This window comes from Benincasa hispida, chromosome 10, assembly GCF_027475165.1.
Source record: "Benincasa hispida cultivar pf3 chromosome 10, pf3_genome.v1.1, whole genome shotgun sequence".
NCBI lineage: Eukaryota > Viridiplantae > Streptophyta > Magnoliopsida > Cucurbitales > Cucurbitaceae > Benincasa > Benincasa hispida.
In genome coordinates this window covers 35,591,075-35,612,408 of record NC_143487.1, presented here as the reverse complement: position 1 = coordinate 35,612,408, position 21,334 = coordinate 35,591,075, and the positions used below count along the sequence as shown (strand labels likewise).

At 32.7% G+C, this 21,334-nt stretch overlaps 1 protein-coding gene and 1 pseudogene across 4 annotated transcripts; both read right to left on the bottom strand.

Moving 5' to 3' along the window:
* Window positions 1–4,201: 4,201 nt before the first annotated feature.
* LOC150033310 (uncharacterized) lies at window positions 4,202–4,963 on the bottom strand (annotated as a pseudogene).
* An 11,927-nt stretch (window positions 4,964–16,890) lies between these two features.
* On the bottom strand, window positions 16,891–20,953 carry APO4 (APO RNA-binding protein (DUF794)). 4 transcript variants are annotated; one of them, XM_039046018.2, is made up of 5 exons: window positions 20,595–20,941; window positions 20,466–20,510; window positions 18,969–19,046; window positions 18,414–18,865; window positions 16,891–17,905 (listed from the first exon to the last, which is right to left on the bottom strand). In XM_039046018.2, exons 4-5 carry the CDS (start codon window positions 18,671–18,673, stop codon window positions 17,173–17,175), a joined length of 993 nt encoding a protein of 330 aa, XP_038901946.1. In that variant the 5' UTR covers window positions 18,674–18,865; window positions 18,969–19,046; window positions 20,466–20,510; window positions 20,595–20,941; the 3' UTR covers window positions 16,891–17,172. The 4 variants fall into 4 exon arrangements, with proteins under 4 accessions (XP_038901946.1, XP_038901944.1, XP_038901947.1 ...); XM_039046016.2 differs by having other exon boundaries at window positions 18,414–19,046; window positions 20,595–20,952; XM_039046019.2 differs by lacking the exon at window positions 20,466–20,510.
* Between the last annotated feature and the right edge of the window lie 381 nt (window positions 20,954–21,334).

Genomic DNA, 21,334 nt, shown 5'->3' with positions numbered 1-21,334 from the left:
GAAAGAGAGAGAGAAAAATGGTTTCATTATTACCAGAGTTGGTTCTAAATGGTCAAGAGCTTGGGTGGCACATGCATGGCCAGGAGGCAATTAACTAGTAAAAACAGCAGCCTCAAAGATTCCTAGTTCTGAATTTTGAAGCAGCAGAGCCAAACTTAGGGCCAAAGCATGTGCTTTGAGGAGAAGGTAAAAAAAACTCAGTAATAATTACTTTGTGTAAGAACTCGAGAAATGCTTTCTTTGATTAAGGAAATGATGGTCCCAGAAATAGGATATATAAAGAAAAGAAAAGCTTCTAGGCAAGTTGATTAGAGTAGATTAGGTTTAGAAATTATATTACTGCAGTTCCAAACCTTGAAGCCTCGCTGATCTAAATGGAATTTCTTGCACTGAGATGCAGAATTTGGTATAATTGAATTCTTTTCCTTCAAATGATGATTTGCCTCACACTTAAAATATGTTATTAGATTAGCTACTAAGATTATGCTAATGGACTATGACATATAATGAAATATATTCATACGATTCTCCATTATATTAGACATAACATGTATTTTATGAGAAAATTATGCTATATAGGACATTGTCTCTTATATGCACATAAAGTAAGTATGCTCTATTCAGACATAGAGTGATAAGTTCAAATCTTTTAATGTCATTCCCTTTTCGATTGATTAATACAGGTACTTGTGTATTAAGTCTCTGTACTAAAATGGGTTTAATACAAAAAGTGTACTAAAATAAATGTACAAGTTTAGTTAAAACACTTTATTCCTGCATTGAGAAAAACGAAAAAGAGAGTTCGAAAAGGCAAAGGTAAGGAACAAAAAAAGGGGGCAAAAGTCATTATGTGCCAGCAAATCATGCTCCCAAAACATTGATTTTAACCACCCTTTAACTTACCACAAAGACAAAAAAAGGGTTATTAGAAGAACAATAAATCTTTTTGCTCTTCCTTGAATCTTTGATAGGCTACTTCTTCTAAAAATAGACCCCATCCCATTATTTACTGGAAGCCACAACCCATCTCTATCAGTTCTTTTCTTCTTCTTCTTCTTTTTCTATACTTTAGTTGGCCATTGATTTTATTTGAAAAAGGAAGTTCTTATTAGGCCCCTAATCAAGCTTTTGTAGAAACATATTTAATTGACCACTTGAATCCCCAAAGCACCAACCCCACAGCTTAAGATGGTGAGGGGACCCCAGAAAGAAAATGACAAAGGGGTAATATTTGATATATCCAGAAAGAAATCTGAAAAGAAATGCGTTTTCTAGCTTTTTTTGTTTTTTTAACTAAATCATTACCTGCGCTTGCTTGTATTTGTAGATGACTTTATGCCATCTAAAGTTGAAGTGTTTTTCAAATCACTGAGAACACAGAGCTAGAGTCCTGTTCGGTAATTATATTTTTTGTTTTTTATTTTTGAAAATTAAGTCTTACTATCCACTTTTTTACAATGATTTGTATCTTTTGTTGTACAATGGTTGAATTCTTAGCCAAATTCCAAAAACAAAAATAAATTTTTAAAAGCTACTTTTAGTTTTCAAAGTTTGGCTTGGTTTTTAAATCATTAATAAAAAGTAAATAATGAGTGGGAAAATTTAGAGGTGGAAGTGGTGTTTGTAAGTTTAATTTTCAAAAACAAAAAACAAAAAACCAAATGGTTACCAAACAGGGTTTAGGTTTTTTTAGAAAGTAATAATTTATCTTTTCAATATAGTTGGTAACATTTTTAATATAGTTGGTAACATTTTTTATATAAGTGGATGTATGAAGATGAGAGACAGTATGGGTGTGTTTGGTATATGATAAAAGTAGAGAGTTGAGTTGAGTTGAGTTGATAATTATTATCTGGAGAGTTATATTATCTGAGGAGTTAAATTGTCTGTGTTTGTTATGTAGAGTTGAGTTGAGTTGGTAATTATTGTCTGTGTTTGTTGTGCAGAGTTGAGTTGAGTTGGGTTGAAGGATTTGATGCAATTTTTTTGTGAATGAGATTAGTTCTATTTTTTTTGTTTGTTTTTTATTTCATTCTTTTATTTTTTTTAGTTTTATGCTTTGCTATTGTTGATTAATTTTCAAATATACACGTATTTTCTCAAATCATTTATGACATAAACTGGACAATCTCAATTTTTTTTTTCTCAATTTGTAGAACATAATAGATTATTTTTCATATATTCTTTTAAAAAACTGTAATAATTCTAATTCTCTTCAGTCGGTAAAACATACCAACAAAATATATTTCATATTGTTGCTCAATTAATTGGTATATTGTATATTGTATGTATATATATTGAAGGTATATATATTTCATATTGAATGTTTGTATGTATATATATTCGAAAAAAATTCACAAAATATATGTTCTTTTCGATACTTATAATATTAGTTATACTTACAAACACAAAAAGTATATGTTTTCAAGTATGCAAAAGTTATCATTCTTTTCGACATGACAGTCCATTGTCCATTTGCTGTTATCCAAAAGAACTATAAACAAAATGTAGAGGTGTGGTCAGTCTACATGTTTCTTCCTAGTAAACGGAAGCAGTACCTCTTTCGTGCGTGTTCTAGTACTGCAAGGAAGCAATCTGTCTTCTGAATGTCTGTGACAACGAGCTCAATAAGGGTGACCTGATCATCCTCATCCAGGCCATCAATGTTATATATGGCATTTACTACTTCCTTCCGACGCCCAAACTCCAGTTCATACTTCTCCTTTTGCCACGATGCAAGTCTACCCATGTGTGTGCTCTGCATTTCAACAGTCGATCTCATGATGTCGATCATTTCAACTTGGAATGATGACCTCTTCCTCTTACTACCTCGAGATGACTCGGCAAGTGCACTCGCTCTACTTGTAGATTGCTCTGCTGGCTCTTCATCTATTTCATCTTGATTTAATGGTGATTCTATTTGACGAACCTCAGGGGTGTGACAGTCCTGTGCCAAGTCGAATCTCATCTTCAAACTCTCTGAATGCATTTGTCGCCATCACGTATGGGTCCTCACTTGATTGCCTTACTGCTCTGTCTTTCCTAAATACGGTGGAGAGATCATCGTAATGTGGGAATGGCTTGTTCCACATCCCCTTCACATTGGAATGATTCTGCATTGATACACATACACATTATTAATATTTATATTATAACACGTATCTGTACATTTTTTTTTCTAGAATCTTACCCGAACCCAAAGATCGAAAATCTCCTTTTCGACCTGGACACATTTGAACTCTTCATTCCAGCCAAACCCCGACTGACTTAACATCTCTGATACTGCATTTTATTGTTTCTTCAGACTCCTCACCTTGCACTCAATGGTGTTCTGATTCAGTGCGCACCTGGGTACTTTCTCATGCAGAATTCGCTCTAAGTTTTATAGGTATCTTGGTCGAAACGTCCCATTATCGGACCTCCAACCGGTCTCCACCAAATACAATAGAGCTTCCACCAATTTAGCGTCCTCCACCTTCGACCATACGTGTTTAGACCTCTTACCATTACTTGCCATTATTCTGCATGCATATGTTTGTTGAATGAAAAGATGCTATAAATTAAACACATGCACAAACAAAGGATAAACTATTGAAATTATATGTTCCAATTTAACTTGTTCACACAAAGTCTTGGCACAAAACATTTTCACGACATACTTGGAATGTTCAATAATTAAATTCCATTCAGTAGTAAAAGAAAAGTAAGCAATGAACATTGAATAATCAGGCTCTTTTCTATTGAATAAACATTTCGACCGCTAAGTCATCCCTGAACTTGGTCCATTCCTCCGATGATTCAAAAAATTCAATATGATCCTCATCAAGACCAACTGATGCAGAATTCTCCTCATCAGGCACGTCAAGCATTACACCGATTCCCATCTCCCTTGTGATCAAGTTGTGACTAAGGCAACATGCAGTTATTGTTCGACATTGAACTTGTATTGGGTAGAATGATTTTCCCCTAAGAATAGCCCACCGCCCCTTTAGCAACCCAAACGCTCGCTCGATAATGTTCCTTGGTGAAGAATGTTTCATGTTGAAAAATTCTCTTGCAGTTGTTGGTGCGTTTCCTGCTCCACGCCAATCGGACGGCGCCAAGAATCCTTCAGTGTTGGGGTATCTAGCATCACATAGGTAATAGTATCCTGTACACGTTTTGAAATGTCATGCATATGTGTTGTGGCAGGTATGCATGTTTAAATAATGTATACAGTTATTATAATATCTTTTGAAACCCTCAATCCGTACGATCGCGAAACCGCATCTCTAAGAACCCTTGAATCGGCTGCAGACCCTTCCCACCCTGGCAAAACGAAGACAAACTCCCCATTTGATCACACACCGTAAGAACGTTTGTGGCAATCTCTCCATTTCTCGTTCTATATCGAGGTCGATCGACGACACTAACATTCACTTTAATGTATGTGCCGTCTAACGCATCTAGACAATTCTGTTTCTCTCAAGTGATCAGAATGAATTAAAAAAAAGTCTATCGTTGCATGCATATTTATGACGTATTCATATAAAAAACAGAGTACTTTTTGTACCTGAAACCACTTCCATCTTCCATCGGTGCATGTATTTGTGATCGGTTCTGGTTTTCTTAACAAAACAGTGTGAAGTTGTAAGACTGCTCTAAGAACTGCATTGAAATATCTCGAAACTGTCCCACCAGACCTCGAAAAGTTTATGTGTACCACTCGATTCTTGACATCGTGTGCAAGAATGTGTAGGAATATCATAACCATCTCTTCGACGTCCATACATCTTGTTGATTCCAAACAACCAATCGACCATAGCATATTACATAGAATCGTAAAGGTATGTCTATCCATTCGAGTGCTTTCACGACATGCCAAGTCATTCTCGTAAATTAGGCGAAAGAAGGTCAACTGCCTAATGCAGTGCCTAGCATATGTCGGTTGTCTCTCTATCCTTCGGTAGTTGTTCAATAACATGGTTAGTGTTATGAACAACTGTATTTGAGAGTGCAAAATAATTCTCATGATCGAAAAGAGGTCTTCAACAGTATCCATCTTTATAGGGAAAGGGATACACCAGTTGTTCTTGAAAGGGTAAGGTATTTGGCGGATTATGTTTCATGATTAAGAAAGAATAGCAAACAATGTCAAGCGTTAGTATTGGGCATATTGGTTATAGTTTAGATTTATGGTGTTATTTCCCAATGTACCTATTATTATATAAAAATACATGTTTTCAAGGGCTTAGTGGGTTTTTTTCCTAAGGATAGGGTTGAGGGTATTTTAGTTAAGTCTTTTTAAGGGCCTAGTGGGTTTTTTTTTTAAGGGCCCAATGTACCTATAATAATCTAAACTTGTCATAATCCTAGTTCCTAGGACAACAATTTTTTACTGAAAGATGTGTTAAAACGATGTATATAGAAAAAAATATGCATTTTTTCATATTTTCAAAACTTGGTGAACCGATTGTATGAATATTAGTGTGCAATATTTTTTTAATTCTTATGTCACCTATTAGAAACTATATTTTTCAGAAATTAAACATTGGTTATAATATTAATACCATCGTTTCATTATAATTACATAATTTAAAAAAAAAACAATTTTGATTGTGAAACAATAGTAAGACATACTAAAATTAATCCTGAAACTAGCTTGATAATAACACACCAAAATGTATAGAATATGATCTTATTGAAGCTGAAAAAAAGAAAGAATTGAAATGAACATATTATTAGATAAAAAAATTACATAACAGTACTATTTCACCCATAATTCATCAAAAATTTGAGAAGTATCAGAGGAGATGAAAAACAATGAGCGAGATCCTTCTCATGAGCGAGATCCTCATTGTTTTTCACCCATTGAAATGAACGTATTATTAGATAAATAAAATTACATAACAGTACTATTTCACCCATAATTCATCAAAAATTTGAGAAGTATCAGAGGAGGTTAAAAACAATGAGGATCTCGCTCGAGAAGGATCTCGCTCATGAGGAGGATCTTGCTCTTCATGAGCGAGATCCCCTCATGAGTGAGATCCTCATTGTTTTTCATCCATTGAAATGAACTTATTATTAGATAAAAAAAAAAAATTACATAATAGTACTATTTCACCCATAATTCATAAAAAATTTGAGAAGTATCAAATTAAAAAATATAATGTCACCAACCATTAATAAAAAAATTGTGAACTAGTATTTGGAAAAAAAATGTGACCAACAATTAACAAATAACATATTTCTATAAAAAAAAATAAAAAAATAAGTCCTAAAAAAAAAGAGATACTCTAAACCTCAAATTAAACAAACCTCCTCAAACTAATTAGGAATGATTTATGCAATTAGTTTGACCCCACAAGAAACACAAAATAATGATAGTTAGATTAGAAATAAAATAAAATAAATTGAACTAAGAAGTAATTAACAAAAAAAATAAATTGAACTAAAGAGTAACCAACAAAAGCATACAATTTTTAGTGGAGAAAGACTGGAGAAAGACAGTGGAAATATGAAACGTGGAAAAAGAGAGTGGAAATATAGTGGAGAAAGACAGTGGAAATATAAAACGTACGAGTGGGAAGTTATCTATAAATAGAAGAAGGAGAAAGAAGTGGTTGTTGGAGAGAGTTTGGTGCATTTATTAAAGAGTGAAATTAATTTAACCTCATTAATTAAATAGTGAAATTAATTTGAGTGTTAGTTGAAAGTAAGTACAGACACGTTGGTAGTAAAGTCAAGTAAATATAAATAGTAAAGTCAAGTAAATAAAAATAACATATTTCCATATAAAAGAAAAATGAGGATCTCGCTCATGAGGATCTTCATGAGCGAGATCCTCATTTCTAGCAAAATTTTTTTCTAGAACGAGATCCTCATCACAAAATTAGCGAGATTCGGCCCATATTTCTAGCTAGATTTCCTTCTAGAGCAAGATCCTCATCACAAAATTAGCGAGATTCAGCCCACATTTCTAGCGAGATTTCTTTCTAGAGCGAGATCCTCATCACAAAATTAGCGAGATTCGGCCCACATTTCTAGGAAGATTTCCTTCTAGAGCAAGATCCTCATCACAAAATTAGCGAGATTCAGCCTACATTTCTAGCGAGATTTTCTTCTAGAGCGAGATCCTCATCACAAAATGAGCGAGATTCGGCCCACATTTCTAGCGAGATTTTCTTCCAGAGCAAGATCCTCATCACAAAATTAGCGAGATTCAACCCACATTTCTAGCGAGATTTTCTTCCAGAGCGAGATCTTCATCACAAAATTAACGAGATTCAGCCCATATTTATAGCGAGATTTCCTTCTAGAGCGAGATCCTCATCATAAAATTAGCGAGATTTACTTCTAGAGCGAGATCCTCATCACAAAATTAGCGAGATTTACTTCTAGAGCGAGATCCTCATCACAAAATTAGCGAGATTCAGCCCACATTTCTAGCGAGATTTCCTTCTAGAGCGAGATCCTCATCACAAAATTATCGAGATTCAGTCCACATTTCTAGCAAGATTTCCTTCCAGAGCGAGATCCTCATCACAAAATTAGCGAGATTCAGCCCACATTTCTAGCGAGATTTCCTTCTAGAGCGAGATCTTCATCACAAAATTAGCGAGATTCAGCTCACATTTCTAGCGAGATTTCCTTCTAGAGCGAGATCCTCATCACAAAATTAGCAAGATTCAACCCACATTTCTAGCGAGATTTCCTTCTAGAGCGAGATCCTCATTACAAAATTAGCGAGATTCAGCCCACATTTCTAGCGAGATTTCCTTATAAAGCAAGATCCTCATCACAAAATTAGCGAGATTCAGCCTACATTTCTAGCGAGATTTCCTTCTATAGTGAAATCCTCATCATAAAATTAGCGAGATTTCCTTCTAGAGCAAGATCCTCATCACAAAATTAGCGAGATTTCACTTGTCCATGGTTGAAGTTTCGACTTATGTACAACCCTTTATACATATTGTTTCCAAGTTTTTCTTTGTTTGTCGAATTATGTATGTCGAAACTTCAACCTACGACAACCCTAATATACATATTGTTTCCAAGTTTTTCTTTGTTTGTCGAGTTCTCAACGTTCGACCTCTACATTAATCCAATCCTCAACCCTCGACTTCTAGCAAAACAACAATATTTCTCTAATATAAAAGGTCTAATATTTCTCTAATATAATAAGTTTTGAAAAAAACCGTATTAATATAAAAAGCCCTAGTTTTGAGGGGATAAAAAAGGAGAGTTTTGAGTAGGTAAAAAAGGAGATTTTAATAACCCATAGGTTTTCTTTATGGGCTTAACAAACATGGGTAATAAATACCCACCCAACTCAACTCAACTAAACTCATACCTATTTATCAAACACCCCCTGTATGTTAATTATTGTGGGCTAAATGCTCATTTTTGGTAGTCAGTATCTTTTTTTTTTTTTTTGTACTTTCAGTTTAATTATTGCTGCTTTAGATGCTCACTTTGGCAGTTGGTATCCATTTATTTTTTGTACTTAGTTTTGTAGTAAGTTATTCTATTTTTTTTTTCTTTTAAAGAACTTCATAAAGACCGAACTATGAGGAAAGCGAAGGATGGAGGTCATCGTTAATTACATCCATAATCCAACTTGAGTAACTAATAGTAGAGGCTAGAGTAACGAAGCCTCTTAATGACAGCTTGGGCTTCTGGCAGTTGAACGACCATTCCTGGGTAATCTTACGATATCCAACACAAATTGGAGATCTAAGAGAGTCACGAACTCTCAACGCCATACCAATGTAACCCTTCCTGAAGTTCTAAGAAGCATCTATATTCATCTTGAAGTTGTTCATTTGAGCGGGGCACCAGAGAGCTTGACTCATTGGGCTCTCCACCTGAACATCCTCTGAGAACATCCAAGAACCTCATTAGACGGATCTTCAAGGTTCTTAAACTATAGTTGGTAATACATATAATTTTGTTCTACGGACTTTAAAAATTGTAACAATGTAGTTTCCATTGTGAAAAAATACATGTTATGATTTAATAGAATGTGTTACATATGTAGATTGGTAAACTGATTAGGGAATCAAATGTGAGTCTAAGTGCATGTTTGGGAGTGATTTTGAAATTGGTAAAATCATTTTTGTCATATTCAAAATCACTACAAAATACACATTTAATTAATCAAGATTAATCAAATATTTAATTTTACTCTTTCAAATACAATATTCATATCATCAAAATTCATAGTGATTTTAATCATTTCAAAATCCCTCCAGAATACACTTTTAACCCCTCAAAATCAAGCTAATATTTAATATAACATTTCTAAATGCAATTTTCATATATACAATCAAAAATTGAAATTACGTGATTAAAAGCATATTTTGAAGTGATTTTGAAAATGAAAAAAATGAATTTTAAAATTTTAAAATCATTCCTAAATATGCCCTAAATCAGTACATAATATAACAAACACTTAATTTTGATGGTAGTTTGATTGATACATATTAAATTGTTACAACATTTAAAGTACTGAGATCGAATTATAACACACTAAAGTTTTGAAACTAAATTCTTACTAAAAGCTCAAAAAAGAAAGTACTTTTTTTTCGCTCAAAATGAATGACTCTAAGAGCACCAATGTATGTGCTAGGGGACCTTACGTTGTGGACCAATTGAGTGAACCATACACAAAAGAAAAGTCAGCAACCAAATAAAGATAAAAGTGATTTACTTTTAGATTTCAAAGTAAATTAATTAATGAGTTGCATGATTTATCATGCTTGAAATGTTCCTCAAAGAACAATCAACTTGTTAGGTAATGCACATACAAAATTTCGTACCAAGCTAATTATGACATTGAGATATCTTTTAAAGTTAGTGTAAATTCATATTACCTTCAATTGGTCTTCAAGTGTCACTTTGTAAACTCATCTATCACCTAACTTGCCAATGCCTATGTGTATGTTGACCCACTTTTGCAAATTTAGTACAACCTCTGAAATAAACAAGTATTTGGTTTTGAAAAAGTTAAGAGTATTTGTACACCGATCAAAATAGATATTGAAAAAAACGAGTTTATAAATAAGTTGGTTTGAGTAAAACATTTCGAAATGAACTTAAAAAAAAAAAAAAAAAAAGATTTTTGAGTGTTTAATGATTAATCTCTTCCTAATTTGTATATTACATAAAATTACTACAATATCCTCACTAGTCATCTACTTCACTTCCACCATGATTGTCATTAACTACTACTGCCATCCATCGACAACTTAATCTGGCGAAACTTCTTACAATCATCTGCAACCACAATCAATTGCAAAGCCACCTCCAATAACAACCTCCGGCTATCAATTATAATGACCAAAACTAATTAGAGGCCCAAAAAGAAAAATACCTCAATTTTTTAAAACCTAACATTTTTTACACCTTGCTTACAACATCTTCAAGTAATTTTACAAAGTTACTCCTATTTATCTTTCTCTCTTTTCCTCCATCATTGTTCTACATTTTCTTTTTTTCTTTTTCTTTTTTGCTTTCTTCTTCTTCTCTCTCATTCTTCTTTCTTTTTTGCATTTTCTTTTTCTTTCTTTCTTTCTTCTCCTCCTCCTTCTCCTCTAGTGAGCGCTTGTTCTTCATTCTTCTACTTCTCTGGACTAAGAGATCCCTTCTTTGACAAACAAGATCGTGCCCAGGTCCGGTGAGATAGCAAGATCCTGAAAAGAGAGTGAGAGATAGGAAAGTGATTTTGAGAAAAAGAGAGAGAAGAGCAATCTGTGAGAGAACGAGATAGATGAGAGTGAGAGCGAAGAGAGCGAGATTGGATCATTTGCATGTGCTTGAGGGTTTCATTTTGGTAATTTCACCTGGCGTTGATGTCAGCAAAAAGTAATAAAAAAAAAAAAAAAAAACTCCTCATTTTCAAAAAGTGGGACAAATCTCATTTTTTTCCTTTCAATTTGGGTCATCCGTACAAAAACACTAATGACCCCTTCGACAACCAACTTCAGCAATGACCACTTTCGATGGCTAGCTCTAGCGACTAACTCCGTCGAGCAACTACATCGATAATCTTCAACAACCAACTACTAATGGCTAACTTTAATGACCAATTAGATCAATCACATGCTAAAAAAAAACTCGGACAATAAAAGTGTTTTAAGATGATCAGTTTATAGTTTTTAATACTCCATCATTTATAGTAATTTGATTAAAAAGAACATTTTTAATATATAAAAAACTAAACAAATTTATATATAAAAACACTCTTGAAAAAGTGTAATCAAAGAGTGTTTTTATTTTAAACCCATTTTATGAAAAATATTTTAATTAAAATAATTTTTTGAAAAATACAATTTTCCTAATGAATCTAAACATTCCCTAAATTATTTGGACCCTACTATATTACGATTTTGTTAACTCTTTAACAAAAGTTAACAAAAGAGTGATGTGACTTGTGGATGACTAAGCTATCAAATAAGTTAGTAACGTTAAAATAAAAAAATCTTTTCAATTTTGAACAAGGTGTTAAACCGGGAGAATTTAAAAGACGTTTTTAGTTCAAAATTTTGGTTGTTCAATATTTTGGTCCATTGGTTGTTAGCATTATACTTCATCTTCATCTTGTTCAATACATCTAAAGTCTAGTCATAAGCTCTTGACGTTTCATCTTGCTCAATTTTTTACCACTTCCAACATATTTCATTTACATTGTAATTAACTTAAACAAGGAACACATAGCTTTAGATAATATTTTCTTTAATTAATTAATTTTATAATAAACATTTACTAATTAAACTCAATGAAAATAAATTTAATTAAAATTTAAAATTTTCCATAAAAACTAAATAATAAATATTTTAAGTCACATGCATTGCACGTATCTTCCAACTAGTATTTTTAAAGTTGCAATATTACTCAACTTTCATAAGCATTTCAAAACTACCTTAGAAATATAGATATTTTAGAATTTCAAGTAGAAATTGGAACTTAGAACAGTATGATAATGACCTAAAACGATATAGTGATCCAAATCTTTGTTCTAGGTCACTTATCACACCATTTCACGTCTCAATTTTTGTTCAAAATTCTAAAGTAATTCTACTCCGAAGGAATTTTTAAAACATTTGTGAAAGTTCGAAGATAATATTGCAACACTTAAAAATATAGGAATATCTTTTTAAACATAGACAAAGTTCAAAAGTACTTTTTAATATATCTTAACCTTAAAAATATATCATTATTTTAGGAAAAATATATTTTTTTCTCTTAGATTTTGGGGTTAGTTTTAATTTGGTTCCTAGACTTCCAAATATTACATATTTAGTTCTTGGGCTTTTTACACTAATAATCTATTTAAATAGGCTCAATTACACTAATAACCTAAAGCCACTATATTTTTCATGAATAACTTAATTGGTTAGGATATTACATAAGAATCATGACCAAATAACATTTACACCATACATAATTCTAACGGTTTTTTTTTTCTTTTTCTTTTTCTTTTTTACAAAAAAAAAAGAAAAAAAAGAAATGCCACATATGAAATAAAAATATTAGAAAGACACGCATTAAAGTAGTTTTTTCAAAATGGTTTATTTTCAAACACAATCACGGATGGAAGTTCCAACATTTGAAGCTTATCATTGGTGCCTACAATCAACATCTTTGTGTAGGAGGTCACAAAGGGAAATTGTGAGGGACAGTGGAGAAACGGTCGACAACAACAAATTGTTTCTAATGTAATGAAACGACTGACATAAATCAAACTCACAACAATAGATGATGCCGAATAAAAAATGAAAACATGTTGGCATTGACAAAGCCATGATTGGATAAAGAGGCGTGGGAATCCACAAATCTTGTTGAAGATGGCGGGTGACAAATGAAGAAAAAGAAGAAATGGGCTGGCAGTGGACTTCGCAGATCTGAGTGGTGCAAAACTGGAACATGTGGCGTGAATCTGGATTTGGTCGAATCTAAGAAAATCTGGTCGACGACAGGTAGATGGTCGTCGATGGTGGTAAGGGTTGAAGAAGCGACGACCGACTAAAAAGTATCAAACTCACGAAAAGCAATTAAAATATGAGCAAACCCACGAGCAAGTCTGAAAAACATCCAAGAGAAGCTTTGAATACACAGAGTTGAGCGAACTGCAGTAAACCCATGAACAACGACAATGAACCACGAACGTTGGTGATGATTGAACTGTGTGTGGTGGGTGAATTAAGAAGAAAACACCAAAATTCTAGGGACATTCGAATTACCTGCAGTGAAATAATGTAAATTTATAAGAATATGTACATAATGAAACACTCAAAATCATGTACAATATACATTGTAATATACTGAAAGCATGTTAGTTGCATGAATAGTTCTGTCAGTTGAATATATCAGACAATATATAATATTATATATAAAGTCTTTCATTATAATGAAATAAATGTAAAAATATAAAAATAAAATGGTGAGTAAAGCACAGTATATAATAACACTCTAACACCATGAATCACATACATCATAATATATTTAATATACCAATGTAATAAAATAGGGATAAATACCATATTAGTAAATAAATAAAATAAAAATAATTAAATGAAAACCCAAGTTTAATGATGATACAAACTATATTTAATGATTATTAAAAAAATCTCTAAATAATTAATATTCAATTCGTTTTAAATTTTTATTAATATTTAAATTATAAAATAATAGAAAATTTTAATATGAGAGAGAATGTACCATAGAGTTAAAACTGTCTCATATTTATGCAAAAATCTAGTTACGAAATCTAATTCAGTTTAGGGCATTTGTGAAATATTGGTTGTAAAGTAGGTTAATTCTCTAAATCTTTCTTAGTTCTTAAATTTTGACTTTTTGTTTCAATTTAGATTCTAAGTTTCAAAATGTTACAATTTTGTCTTTGAAATTTGAATTTTATTTCAATTTAGTGTCTAGGTTTCAAGATTTTACATATTTAACTTCGATTTTTTTCATTATACCCACCTTTAATCAATTGACATCACGACTATTAACTAATTTAAAATAATTATGAAGTGAAATTTTATATTAAACTTTAATAGTATTGAAAAACTATGAAGCTTAATTAATCAAAATTCTTTTAATTCTTTTAAATTAATTAACATGCACTAAAATTAAAGATGAAACATGATTATTTAATGAAAAATCAAAGTTAAAATTACAAATCTTGAAACATAGAAACTAAATTGAAACGAGACTAAAATCTCAAAGGTAAAATTACAATATTTTAAAATCTAAGAACTAAATTGAAATCAAATTAAAACTTAAAAACTAAATGTGCAACGTTTTGAAGCTTAAGTAGTGATGAAAATTAGACCCAAAATCTAGGGACAAACAAAATTCTCCTTTATTTTATTGGGCCCCACCAAAATAAATGAACAAATAAATAAAGACTTTGTAGACCCTATCGAGAGATTATTTGCAAATCACCCATTTCTAGTAATTGCTTTATAATTATTATTATCTGTACAAAAGTGATAATTTCACTAATAATAAAAAAGAAATATCTTGGCCCGTAATTTTTAATTATAAATTTATTTGGTCTCTCCATTTTTATAATTGATCTTTTTAGTCTATAAATTTTGAGAAATAGATTTAAATGATGTTTTGATAATTTTGTTAAATGAATCAATAGCTAAAAATTCATGGTTCCTTATTATTATTATTTATTGTTTTCTTAAGAAATAGTTTCACTATTATTTTTTTTAGAAGAGTTTCACTATTATAGAACAATGGTATCCTAAAAATAAATAAACAATAATAGTACACAAATACATAAAAAAATAAAAAATAACAGTAATTGTTAAACTTATCCAACCAAATTTGACACTTTTCAATTATATATATATGGCGTATATATTATATATAAGTCACCTACTCACTGATGAGTGACGACGAACCATCCCTTAATAACAATCATCAATTATTGATATATTCAATTATTAAGCTTTACTTTACCGTAAATTAAATAAAGTTTATTATTAATTTACCATTATCGATATCCAATTGTCTTATAACCAAGTATAGTATGTTCACGATGATGATGGAACTATTGACATAAAATCAACTTTTAATTTCATGAAAATAATTACTAAACTAAGACAAATATTGCAATTTCTATACTTTGTTCAGTTTCTGTTGGTTCATGCTCACTAATTTTACCCCAAAAAAAAAAAAAAAGAACAAAAGTATATAAATTTTTTCATAAACTTGCTAATGTCAATACAATCAAGCTTTACACACAACCAAATATGATCTCAATGAACAAATTAACTCTTCAATAGTTTTCCCAAAATTTTCAAATTTCTAACAGACCAAAGATTTTCTTTAATGTTAATTTTCTCTCGTATCTTATCAATTTTGTAGCTTTTATATGTTTAGTGATTCATTGAATGCAAAAGAATACTTTTCTAACAAATTTTTTATTTTCGAACTGAAACTTATCAGAGGATTAAATTATTAAAAAGAACTGGTTAGACATCCTTAAACGAAAGAGTTCAGGATTGGTCATTGTGTGTCACCACCTCCCACCTCCCACCTATCCTACACATTCGATCAAGGTTGTCACTGCGAAGCTATAGATAAGGTGCACGGAGTCTTACCGTCTAGCCGTTGGTACTCCACATCTTCACGGAGAATTCAATTTCACCGGGTCCATGTCAGAGCCAATGGGGCAGTCGTTACACCATTCGTGCTGGACAAAGTTGAGGAATAAAAATGGATTTTTTCCTTAAAAATATGCATGTAATAAATTAGAGAGAAAAATGCACTTTTGATCCTTGAGGTTCGAAGTTGATGTCTATTTAGTTCATGAAATTTCAAAACAAACACTTTAGTTTCCAAAGTTTAGAGAAATAATTCTAAATGGTTCTTGAGGCTAACTATCGGTAAAAATGAGGTGGTCGTTAGATATGGAGTTAGCTAACTGATTTGCCAAATTTTATTAATTTAATATTATTATTATTTTTTAATAACGTGGCATCCCCGTCTTCCAATTACACAACAAACCAATGTTTGAACATAAGGCCTCGAGATATCGTTTGCACTTTTATTTTAATTTCTTCAATTTCATTCTTTTGTTTATGCTGTTCCGGTCTTCGTTCATGATGCACTGTGATGGATTTTGCTTCTTGGGTATATGTTTGGAGAATCTGATGGAACAAGTGCCTAAAAAAACTGGTATATGTTCATTTTTTCTCCCACCATTCTGTATTTGAAAATTTCTTCAAATTAATTCGGCTCATATTTAGGAAAAAGTAATTTTAATTTGGAGAAATTTTCGTTTGGATTGTTTTCTCTTTTTTTATTTTTAGTAAGCTAATTTAGTTCGATGGGCAAAGCTTCTTCAAAGCTCCTTCTCCATTTTTTATCTGGCAAACAGAAGAGGTAGAGCAATACCATTTTTCATTGGGCGTCAATGGTAGAAACAGGACAGGTGCATTAAAGGAAAAAACTTGTTGCAGAGTTAAAGAAGACAATGGAGAAGAAGGAAAAGGCCAAATCATTAAAGAAAAAAATAATATCAAATTAATAAAATTTGACAAATCAACCAGCTAACTCCTCATTTAACAGTCACGTCATTTATCCTTCAAGTAGCCTCAGCCAAGAACCATTTAGAGCTATTTTTCAAACCACTCGGACTAAAATGTTTGTTTTGAAACTTCATAGACCAAATAGAAACCAACTTTAGGATTAAAAGTCCATTTTACCCTAATTTAAATAAGGATATCACTAATTAGATGTCACTAGTTGTTCAGTAGAAATCTTCTATTGACCACCAATAATATATATATATATATATATTATTATCCAGGATGTCCATTTTTCCTGTGAAGCCCCGTCCATAACAAGGCAGAGAATTCCTATTGGGAAATAATGGAGGGAACGAGAAAAGAAATATACATATCTATAATTAAGAGAATGATGGTGATTCTACAACACATTTTTTTGTGAAGAACTTTGTAAGCTACAAAACTTTTCAATAACTAATTTTAAGTTGCCTTTCTTGATAATGTATCATGTTTCTACTCTATATATTTAAAAGATCAACCAACAGATAAAGCAGGAAGAAAGAAAATATAAATAGGCCCTGTCACCTGAAGGTCATGTACTGTAATTCAGTGGGAAGATCTGGGGAAGCTCCACATGAATTTCAAACAAAAGAAGATTTCACAGCTTGAGCTGACTCCGGGGTGATATGCCTTGAACTTTCATCATACAGTGATACTTTGATGGAGCAAGGGCTCCTGCTTGTGTGCAAAGAGCCAGCACTGCTGGCGTGTGTCCATAATAATCCCTCCCTTCATCAATGAGCACGGGAGGATCTTGTGGTCGCCGATGCCATACGAGCTTTGGAGGAACTAAATCATCTATGTCTGCCTTCTCCCAGAAATGAGATCCTCGCCAATGCTCATATTTAAAAACTCCACAAAGTCTAGCTTTGTGTCCTGATGGTCCAACATGAACTTCTGAGCAGTATTTACAGACCTTAGCAGGATATACCATCAACAGCTTCTGCACACCGGTTCGAAGTGTTTCCCATGCCCTGATAGTTTCAGTTGCTAAAAGCATCATCTCATGACCTGACAAAGGTTTATCCCTGCCTGAGCCACCTCCTTCACCTGAATTCCTAGTGCTTGAAGACTGATTTTCATCATTTGGATTGGCTCCAGCTTGCCAGCATAGCTCGACAACTGCTGGAACACGTTCAAAGTTGAACCTCTCATCATGTTTAATAACATCTTGGAACATGTGATGGAGATGAAATGATTCTACTGGGACAATGATATCGTTCAAATCACCTCTGATCCACTCATGAACCTGATTCTTCGCACCACGTTTATAACCACCGCAACTTCGTATTAGATGTCCTTTCTCACCAACGTATACTTCTGGACAAAATCTACAAAAACAATACAATGATCCTAGGAGTTTCAGAAACAGTATTCACAAACATGAATTCATGCTAACAGTAGAGATGGTTGAATGTAAACTTCAGAAATAACAGACTTACAACAAGAAGTCTAGGAGTTTTAGAAGCAGCATTCACAAACATGCATTCATATTAACGCCCTTAGGATGGTTCAATCTAAATTTTAGAAAGAACAGACTTTACAGACGGTCCTAGTGGTCATAAAGAACTAGATAATATACATAATGTTGATTTCATTCACCTCGCTTCAAGGACAGGAAATTTCTTATATCGGCTACTTGTCAGGAAACAGCTTACTGAAAATCAAGGCCACTCAGCATTTATGATAAAATGGTAATACCCTAATACACATACTAGTTCAAGGAATATACAATTTAGATAAAAACTATGTAAAGAAAAAGGAAAAAGAAAAGGAAGCATAGTAACATCATAACAAAAAGAATGAGAAATTAAAGAGAGTTTGTTCCCGGACACTAACTTGCAAGAGAGAACCGGAAATGATTTGAGAAGTGTGGAAACTCCATGTATAAGCATTGTCCTAGCTTCAAGGACTTGCTGTGCCACTGGAGTCATACCCCTTATAGGGTAGTTTTTCTCCCGATTTTGAATTCTTTTCAAAATCATTGGACGAAGCTTTTTCAAGTTGACTTTAGAGCTGTAGCATCGGTGTAGCACAAATTCCTGCACAACAATCTCCCTGAACTTCCTTTTAAGAGCCATAAAAGCCATAGTTTTCATGGTGCAAACCCTAACCTTTCCTAAATCTTAGGAAAAAGACAAGCGACAAACTTGAAGGCATAAATTAAAGGTCTTAATCCGATCCTTCGAGTTCAACAGAGAGAGTCCTTGAGTGTCAGTTTTGCACAGACAAGAGGCCAAACAGTGTAACAGCCTTTTGATAAGAAACAGCCCGTATTCTTCAATATAGATCTTAAACCAATAATGCGGAAAACAACAATTAGAAACTTTCACAACTTACTCACTTCAACAGAAGCAACTAGTTACAAACTATTCAAGGATAAACAATCAAAACCTCAAAGAAACATCTTCCACTGCCTTCTGCCCGAACACCAATCTTCACTGCTTCTATAACTTTCACCTGATCCCTCATCTGGAAACATTTTGGAAAAACAAAAATGAGTACGGAAATACACAATAAGCAATTCTCATCAAGTTTCAAAATTCACTTTCTTTCAAAATGTTCGTAAACAAAAACAGAGATCCTTGCAGAACTTTTAGTTAAAAACTTTGAAACAAACGGTGATTCCAAAGGCAAAATCTTTCTATCAAATAAGCTTTCAAAACTATAATTTTCAAACTAAAACTTCTCTGACTTTCAATAAAACCAAAATGTTCAAATAACTTTCAATATATTTAATAAAACAAAACCTTCAATACTTTTAACAAACCAAAACTTTCAAACGGTTAGAACTTTTATTTAACAGAGTTTTCAATCAATAAATACTTTCATTTAACATAATGAAAAAGATGCTTGGTTGGAGTAGCTCAAACATATGTGGTTACCCATCAATAACACCAATTATTTCATTTCATTCATTCATTCATTTATATATGTCAATTAAATCGACCAGAATATTCATTACAATTACTAAATGTGAGGCCATATGAGTGTAACACACATGAATCTCCATTCCAAAGGCCACACCACTATGAAGTATCCTCTCACAAATAAGTTTCAGTCATTTCATTTACAGTCAATTTCACATTTGGCTACAACCACGTAAGCATAGAATCCCCAAACCAAGACTTTGGCATATCTGGACAGCTCTATCATTTCGAACATCAAATCTCTTTCACAAGCAATTGAAACAAAACATATAGTCTCAAGTAGTAGTTTCAATAGAAGAACTTATCAAAACAACCCATTCAAACCTTACAATAATTTTCGAATGTGACAAAACTAAAACATACTTTCAATTTGAAACAACTTCACACAGTCAATACTTCATTTTGGCATAAACAATTAAATTTACAAAAAACGACTTCAATTAGTCCTCAAATTACTTTGAAATATATTCAAAACATACTTTCAACCTTTTATCAAATCACAATAGTCAAAACATGATTAAACTAAAATTTATATTTTGAAGGGATGTGGAAACTAGTTACCAATCCTACATTTCTCAATCCAAAATCTACTTTCTTGAACATAACTTCCTCGAGGTCTAAACAAATAGGACAAAGTTTGGAGATTAGAACTCAATTCGAGAACCTTAATTGAAATTGAGTGTTCAAGAGGCCTATTCATACCCAAACTCAACAAAAACTAATTATAGACCTTAATTGATCAGTCTGAATCAGCAAACAGAAAACTTTCGCAGGTTATAAACTGATCTAACACACCTTAATAAAGTCCGAAACGGTTCAAAGCATGCTAATACTCATAGAACCTTAATTGAATAGTTCCAAACTGAACCAGACACAACAGATGAGTTCCAATGGTTCAGAATAAAAACACTTAAATCCAATTTGAAAGGAAATTAAAGAAACAATCCTTGCCAAATCTTACCAAAAAGATTTGAACCATGCTTCTTGGTGTTCGAGAACGTCCGACCTTGCAGATTTTAACCTTAAACGTTATCGTTATGGGTAAACTAATTTAAGGCCAATCGAGGGTGGATAGCAGTCAAAAGCTTACCCCCAAGCCAAAAACGCCGCTGCAAGAGACACCCAGTCGTCGAAAACTAGCAGCACAACTTGTTGTTCACACTGGAGTCTCGAAACGATGCTCGAAGGTCTGGGCGAAACCGTTCAAGTTCGTGCTCACAATACAAGTCAGATTCGAGGGTCACGTCATTGGCACGTGGATGAGATCAGGCAAAGATGGTGGTCATCGGAGTCTGTACGTCGTTGCCGCTGCTCGTCGGAGGCTCACCGACGTGGTCAATGACGCATGGAGAACGAGAGAAGGGGAGGGGGTGGCGGCTGTGATGAGGAAACCATGGGTTAGTAAGAGAGTTCATTTAACCGATGGGCCCCGAATCCCCGCACTGCCCCGACTATGAGTAAATAGATATGTATAATATTGTAAATTTGAGAAACACAACAGAAACACGGATGATAATAAAATATAATATAATATTAAAATAAATAAAAATAATATAATATAAGAAATGAGAAAATTCTCAAAATTTTCTATTTTTTCCAATTTATATGAAATTTGTGTGTAATTATAAGATCCACCAAATGCCACTATTTATAAGTAAAATGGCAAGTAGGATATGAACTTACATGGACACCAATAATTACAAGGCACATGAACAACATAAAGGGTGACACATGATTTTTGGGACACTAAGCGATGAATATCTATTTATTATTATAATATTCATAATACTCCCCTGGGACACTAAACGATGAATATCTATTTATTATTAT